Source organism: Pistacia vera, unplaced genomic scaffold, assembly GCF_008641045.1.
Source record: "Pistacia vera cultivar Batoury unplaced genomic scaffold, PisVer_v2 Contig197, whole genome shotgun sequence".
Classification (NCBI taxonomy): Eukaryota; Viridiplantae; Streptophyta; class Magnoliopsida; order Sapindales; family Anacardiaceae; genus Pistacia; species Pistacia vera.
Genome location: NW_022195998.1, coordinates 1031282 through 1039650, shown reverse-complemented (window position 1 = coordinate 1039650; position 8369 = coordinate 1031282). Strand labels below are relative to the sequence as shown.

Below are 8369 nucleotides of genomic sequence, written 5' to 3'. Positions count from 1 at the left end.
TATTAACAAAAGTTGCTTGTAGAATGGAGAAGGGAAAGGTGAAGAGAAGTAGTGAGAGCATGTGAGTCTTGATGATAGTTTTGAATGAAAGGAAAGTATGGGCGGGCAGACGAAAATGGGAATTGGGTCAGTTTTGTGTTTATTTATAGTGAGTTTCCTTGGTCTTCAAATTAGGTTCACATGGAGGTCAAACAATAAGATTAGATTATAGAGTAGTAGGAGAAAGTGAAAGAAGCTGAAGTATTAATGGAGTACTAATTAGAAGAGAGAGAGGGAGAAAAACAAATGGAACGAAAAGAAAGATCTGGGTATATATGAAGGTGATGGCTTCATTGTCAATTCAAAAGCTGCGGTAAGAAGGGTTTTTGTTGGTTTCCCATAAATGGCTAAAACAGATACAGTCGATGAGAGCTTATCAGTTTGTGTACTTTGAAGCTATCTATACTACCCGAGTCAGCAAAGTACAAGCAAGTGAGAAATATCGATGTTAGCTCAATTGCCCTTAGCTTGGGCAGAAGGCAGAAACTGCAACATGATCATCAACTCTTTTCTTCTTATGCTAACTCCAATTCTATCTCTGGTAAACGAATGTCAACTATTAAGTATTTCTTTTATTTTCCGATATATATAGAAAACTCTTGCTTTCTTAGTTTTTTTCTTCGTCAAAACAATAATAGAGGGCCTAGCTATTTAAGGCCTTCAATGAACCTGTAAAAGTTATCAGGTTTAGGTACTATGAATTCTTCGGCCAAAAGTCATCCAATTAAGTGCATTCAATTCTCCTTAAGAGACTCAACAGACCAAATTGGTGCAACTCCTCCCTGGAACCCTGCTGTGGCGTGACTGTGACACAAACAAACCCTACAGGCCAATTGCTTAATCACGGCGGCTATCCTATCCCTTCCCCCGAAGACTGTATCTTAATGGGTCAATCATACAGATAATACGCATGAAATAGCCTTTAAAAACTAACTTTTTTAGTTAATCGTTCCCGTTCAAACCATTCTCATGCACGAAACCTAGCTACATCATGTGTCATGTGTGTCATGCGTCAACTTTTATCCTTTGATGTATTGCCTAATAAAATATAGAAACTGGCTTCATGTAAACAAGAGTAGACTCAAAAGAAATAATGAGCAAGGATCCAAAACGTTTGTGCTAGCTTGCAATCGATGGATTGATAAAGTTACATTATTTTATTAACAGTTTACTAAGAAACACAACACAACAGCTTAACATAAAAGCAACTTATATTAAACACTGACTAGTTACGACTATAAACACCAAGAGTTTTTGATACGAACGGTAGTTATTTTAACACATGACATCCTTGAGAAGCTTGTACCTGCGCGTAGTAGGGCGTGGAGAAGGCGTACCACTCGGATTCTTACCCTTGTCGGCGCTCTCTTCACGATCTTGTTGCTTGATTCTCTCACCGGAATAATCGGATCGGTTTGAGACACCCGTTTCATATGCGGTGGAAGATTTCTTGGAAGAGCTTCCATGTCTTGAGCTTCTTTGTTCACTTTGGCACCAATCACACATCTCAATTGGCTCAGCATATTCGCTGTAGTAGTTACTGCAATACCTGAATCATCAAGGAAAAGCTTTTAATTACCATACTTAAATCGTGATATATTGACGAAATAAAATACAATACATGGGTAGTACTATAGTTTTCATGAAATAATAGGAGTGAGCAGAAATATCATGCTAAAAACGTTGATATGATTAAGATGATTTTGAGAATTAAAGAGCTTGAGAATCGAAGTTATTTAGTATTATTATGGTGGTGGTGGTTGGTGAGGGGCTTGGCCGAGATGGATGCCCAGATGGGAATCTACCTATAAGAAAAAGTTCAGTTATGTGTAGCTATCAGAGAGATGGTGATCATGATGATATAAATAATAACAGATATATGTATGTATGTATATGATGTTTTATAAATTTTTATGTGAATAAAAGATGATGATGATGATGGTAAGTAAAATCCATACGAATGTTGAATGCGGTTGCGGCATTTGTTACAGCGAAAGAGCTTGTCAGGGAAACCAACGTCGCCGCACATGCAACAAACAGTTTGAAGATCCACCATTGTCGAAGAGCTTGAAATTGCTAAAACTGGGAGACAAAATGAAGAAGAAGAAGAAGAAAAACCCAAGAAGAGAGATAACTACGAGAGCGACTGAGACTGAGACTTATATATCTAATAAATTATAAATTAAATTAAATTAAATTAAAGAAAGAGAGTAATGGTTTTTGAGTCGGTGTATAAATCCCATACATAATAAATTTTATTAAATAATATAAAGGAAATATATACACAGGTTGCTTGCAGTCGCTTTCAGTTGGGGGAGAGAGATGTGAACCTTAAAATTTAGATGGAAAAATGACACTTGTATCCTGGGCTTAGCCTCAGCTAGCTTGATTTTATTTCTTACCTTTTTTTTTATTTTTTTATTTTTTTTCTGCTTCTTCTCTTTGCCATGTATAATTGGCATGTTACTAACCATATCCCCACTCTCTACAATGATGCGTGATTCTCACTTCCTAGTTACTTCAATGGATACTTTCGATTAATAAAGAATAACTCAAAATCAGATAAAGCGTACAAAAAGATGGGGAATGAGTTTTATGGCTCTAAGCAAATTAAAAAAATATTATGAAACAGAGGTGAGGTACGTGATTTCACGCGCATCTTTAGAGAGTGGGTTATTGGCTTATTTAGAAAATTAAATTTTTCGAAACAAAAATAGTTATTACTTGTCAATTATACGCGCACTTGCAAAGAGTGGATTGGCTTTTTCTTGGGATCTGTGAATGGTAAAACAGTAAACTTGTTACCCGTTGCTTTCTTAAGAATGGTAGGATATAATTGTCATTAAACTAATTCTTCTGGAGATATAAGGAATGTTAGCGTTTCCAAGTACAGTACTCTTTCCTTACCTTTAAACAAAGTCTACAACACTATAATTAAAAGCGGAAAGCAGCTCTGGAAATATCGCACGGTGATCCGTAGCTACACTACCTGCAATAGATCATCAAGCGACCAATCCCAAAAACGGAATCAAAATACGGTTCATTTCTGATCACCGAGTATTTGATGAGATTTCTTCTGAATCATTAGATCAAAAAAAATAGTATTTCGATCGAACGGTGAAGATTAAAGAGGATATTCGCCTTTGACGTGAAAAAAAAAAAGACCATAGGCAATGAAAGCTGATAAGCATCACGTGGGCCAGAGCTCTTTTCATCTACTTTTGGTTTAAGAATTCACATAGGAGAAAGCACAAGGATCTGTTGGGCCTCCATTTCCTCATTGTAACGTCTTCCCAAATTTTATAATTAGTTGTAGTGGAACGCTTAATTAGAATAAGGGGGATGAGTAAAATATAATGTTGCTTAGGTCAACTCCATGGGAATTAATTAATAATAAATAAAATTTGGCCATCCATAGTAAAAGCCAAGCACCAATTTGGTCATCCTAGGTCAGGTCGTGTCCTCCTTTTAAAGATTTGAAGCATCATTTCAACATGCTCTACAATATTAATAGAATATGCCGCCTTCTTTTTCTTTGCTCTTTCCTTTTCACCACTATGGTTAAAGGGCATTTGATTATGAAAATTAAGATATATATAGCTTTTATGTAAAAGTACCCATTATATATATATATATATATATATATATTAATTAACCCAACTTTTACCTGTTTCAAGGGGGACCTTATTGAATTCATAACACTGAAACGTCATCTTGAATAATCACAATTTAAATGTCAAACTAAACGAAAACGAGGTTTGAAATCCATGGTTAACCAAGAATTCTTTGCATGATGTGTGCAACAGTGACAGCCCACAGCCCAGAATTATTGGGAGAATTTGCGAGGAAATTAATTAGTGAAGTGGCCTGGTTGGAATTATGAGCCACCTGCATTTAACATGTGGTGGTAGTGTCAAGTCATTTACCTATAAAAAGTTTGCATAATCTTAATAAAATTTTCATGGATTTATTATCAAATATATATCATAGTTAATGGTAGAACCCGATGAGGTTAAGTAAAAGTGGGGATGGCCGATGGGTGAAGGTGATGGTGATGGATTTTGATAGAGGCCCAGGTTAGATAGATGGTTGATGAGAAAATAATTAGATATATTTAAATCTAATTATTGGTATAATTACTCAAACTAACTGGACATCATTATTTAACTAACTCGATTTTCATATCTTTAAGATGTAACTGGTCCTCATGATTTTACAACTCAATTATTGTCACCATTCATATAACATATGATTGATGAAGATTATAGTAATGACAATCTTAAGACTCGTTTTTTGTTTTAACATGGGGTTTCAAGATTAAACCACCAGTCCAACATTCTTTATTAAATATTAACCATGATTTGGTGTATGCCCAGTAGCCCTTTCAAGTATCCAGCGCTGAAATCGTCAAAACTAGATACAATATTATTAATGGCAGTCACTTCAGGAAAAAGGCGTAGCCATGTTCCAGTTCCCAGAAGAAATGGAAATTTAAAACTACGTACCTAGACTGTGATCCACACGTTTAAGTTCAGTTCATATGGGAAGAGAGATTAAATGAATAAGAATTGCGGTGCATTGTTTCATCAATTAAAAAGGAAACAAGGAAAAAAATAGAGGGGCCCGTTTTTGTATTGTCCACACACTTGCTTCTTTTAAATCTTCAGTAGGAATGCTTCAATCACTGTCATAATCACATCGACTTGATTCGAATTTATCATAAATTATTATTTATTAACTTATTGTAATACATGAATGACTCATAGCTGTTTATCTTTATCCAAATATCTTTCTTAAAGCTAATTGGTTAAGGCCATCGATCCTCAGACTTCATTGCTAAAGCCATTCATAAACCATCATGTTTCTCCTTGGCTAACCCTAATAAGTCATTTATTAAAGCACGAAACTTGCATGTGCCATGTTGTCCCGGCAAAGCAACTTTTTGTGTACGTTAATTACACGCAAATGTTTCTCATAGGAAATTACACTTCTCTTTTTTTTTTTTTTTTGAAATTTTTAATACTGGTCTGAACCCCAGTCCCTAGACAATGGATCATTGGGACCACCAAAGATTTGCAACAGAATTCCATAAACGGGATTGCCTACGCTCTGTTCTAATCAGTTCCTTACAGTTACTGACTTATCCACCGTCCACGTTCCACCAATTCACTACAACCATCAGCTAAAAATAAAAATTATATCCCAAACAGCCATGCACAAGCAGCAGAACCTGATTGCCTTTTTGTTGGATGTCATCGATGCTTTTCTTAGCCACAACAGATTGTCTAATACTTTTCTTAGCCTTCATTTAATAAGCTTAATATTTAAAATTAGTTTATTAATATTAAGGTTTGGGTTAGATTAGATTGGGTAAACTCAAATAAAGTTAAACTTTTATATTATGAGTATTTTGTAATAGTTAAAAGCTTAATATAAAAAATAAAAAAAAAGACAATTAGAGTGAATTGTCTTGTAATTGCGTCAAGTTCTGATATTTGATAAGAATTCTTTGTTTGAATGTCAAACGTAATTCCTTAATCGGAACAAACCATGATAAATCATGTATTTTATCTTTTATATTATATTTTACTTGTGCCGTGTTTAATTTTCGACTTCAAACACTTTCTCGAGACACCCATAGAATAGTTCCCATTTACTGAGATATTAAAGAGAGACTCTATAGCTAAAGTAAGTGTTGCCTTGCACTAGGAAGATGCTGATGCCTGTTAATTTCAACTTGGAAATAGAAAAAACCCTGTTCATTCAATTCAATATATATATATAAAGATACGGAAAAGCCATAATATTGGATGTGTGAACTGAAGATTAGGTCAAGGAGCCTCATAAAGGAGTTTCAAGTACAAATCTGCACATCAAAAAAAGAAGGTAAAGCTAGCTAGCTTATATATATATATATATAAAGTATGTACGTGCAACTGCTGCTGAACATGATCCATTGATTATAATTTTAAATATAATCTTTAGCACATAACGGGTACTGCAACCTAGTTGAGTGTGTGTAGGTATCATATTCCATCTCAAACTTTTCATTTTTATATACAATTGATTATCTTCCTCCATATATTCTGTGTCTTTTCGCCAACCTAAGTTTATTATATCTTTGAAATAATAAATTAAAGCTTGTTGTTAGTGCTGGTGCTGGTGATGGTGATGGTGATGGTGTGAAGTGTGTTTGATCAAAAGCTTGATTCTTACGAAGTAATTAAAATGATTGTGAAAAGAAGAGATAATAATGTATAGAGACTAAAGAGCACATGGTTGCAGTGTTGAGATAAAACGAAGCAGAATTATTATATATCATGAGTATATGAATCTGAATTTGTCCACATTACGTAATAGAATAAAGCACTAAATCGAAGTTGGAACTTGTCTACATTACATTACGTAACTTGACAGCAAATTCTAAAACCAAAGACATTAGTGATAGTGGTGGATCTCTCCATCTGCATTACTCACTGTCAAGTAAATTATGTCATCAATTCAGTAATCAATTCAGTAACCGGGTCCTTCAATTTGTAAGGTTGAGGTGAATTCTAACCCCACACAAAATCCATTAAAGGCCCCACTTTCACCCACAACTTTCTTTCTTCTTCACATTACCATGAATATGATGTGCCCACAAGCCCAACAGGCAGGCTTTTTTGCCTTTGCAATTTTTAAGGGTTTGTATTCCGTACACCAACTCCTTTGGTACATCCAACACCACTGTATATTATATGGAAACCAGAATTTGTACAATTTGTAATAATAGTTTGATTGTTGATGTGCCCTATCATACCCAACTAAATTGACCCAAGACAAACGCTTTATGTACACGTGGGCCCATGACCCGCATTACATGTGAATCATTCACACTGGTGGGCGTCAATGGATTCGGCTCACTCAAAGCTGGGTCCGGCCTAGATTCTACGTCCAGCAATCCTCTCACAGCTGCGTATTCAACTTTTTTTTTTTTTTGGTGAGCGGAAGCTGTCCAAGTCAGTTTGCGTGTACCTCAACTAATCTTCTTGGACTTTAAAGTTGATAGCTGAGTAAATCCCCTCAGTGACCACCCTTATTAGCAATCTAGGTGGATTGAACTCAGAATCTCTTGAGTAATACACCCAACAATCCTTGTTGACCGTTGGACCACCAAGTGGTGGTTTCATATTCACCCTTTTGATAATGAAAATTTAATGTATAATGAGAGAGTAGTTTATGGAATTTCACTTATTAAGAAAATAAAATTTCAATTAGATGGTCATGGTAGGACATGCAGGTTAGGCAGAGGTGCACATTTCTGGTTTTAATTGTACAGAAAAGAAAGCGATCAAGTAGTGGATTTAATATCAGTTTGAGAAATCTGGTTTTATCTTTACGAATACACCACACACCAGAACCACAAGCTCCATGTGCTTGGAAAAGCAGACAATGCCAATCACAAAACATCTACAAAAGCTGCCACTTTGAGTGGAAAACAACCCTCCAACAAGTACTGATATTTGCCCATTTACACCAAACCAGAGGTTTTCTTCAAACCATGCCCCGCAGTTGCCCACCTGCTGCTCCAATACGCGGTAACATTTTTTTTTCTTTCTTGCGAGTTAAAAAATGACTTAAAGCAGAGGCGAAAAGTGTAGTTTAATTCAAAGTTTACAATAAGTAACAACAACGAGAGTCCCAAACCAAACAACCAAAGTATCAAATATAAACATTAGCACCATTTACCACACGTGAAGGTCCAAAGCTATTGGAAAACCAGTGCCTCATTTTAGCAAGGCCCTATACCCACATTCATATTTCATTTGTCATCCTAATCCAAATTCAAATATTTGATCCCAGTTAAATGGGAGTACAAATTACAAGACATCTTGCACTTGATAAGGTACTCGGATTGAGAAACAGAGCACTATCATTCGCAGGAAGTCAAAACTTAAAAGCACAAAATCCCAGAAATTTCGGGTTATCTTATGGGCCTTTGTGTAAGCAACCATGCATGTGAAGACAAAAAGCAGAAAAAATTATCTCAGTTTGATGAATATTTGGTCGAGAAAATGAACTTCATAGTCATCCAATTGAAGGATGTTTCAATGAAAACCAAAAAGCGTTGTGTGGGAACATGAAGTGAGTGGCAGATCAACAATGTAATGAGATGATAAATACTTTGATGAAGAAGAATAAAAGAAAATGACTTGTTCGACCTCAGTCGCTCCTTTCGGGCCTAGCAGATGTAAACATAATATTGGTATTAACAATTTTGCTTGGTCCAAAATTTCCAGGGCAACTGTAAAGGGGCAACCTTTCATTTTTGGAGCCCGCCTCAAATCTCG

At 35.5% G+C, this 8369-nt stretch overlaps 1 protein-coding gene across 1 annotated transcript; it reads right to left on the bottom strand.

Annotated features, from left to right (window-relative positions):
• Positions 1–1123: 1123 nt before the first annotated feature.
• Positions 1124–2231, bottom strand: LOC116128187. Its single transcript, XM_031413884.1, has 2 exons — positions 1998–2231; positions 1124–1588 (listed from the first exon to the last, which is right to left on the bottom strand). Exons 1-2 carry the CDS (start codon positions 2093–2095, stop codon positions 1315–1317), a joined length of 372 nt encoding a protein of 123 aa, XP_031269744.1. The 5' UTR covers positions 2096–2231; the 3' UTR covers positions 1124–1314.
• Between the last annotated feature and the right edge of the window lie 6138 nt (positions 2232–8369).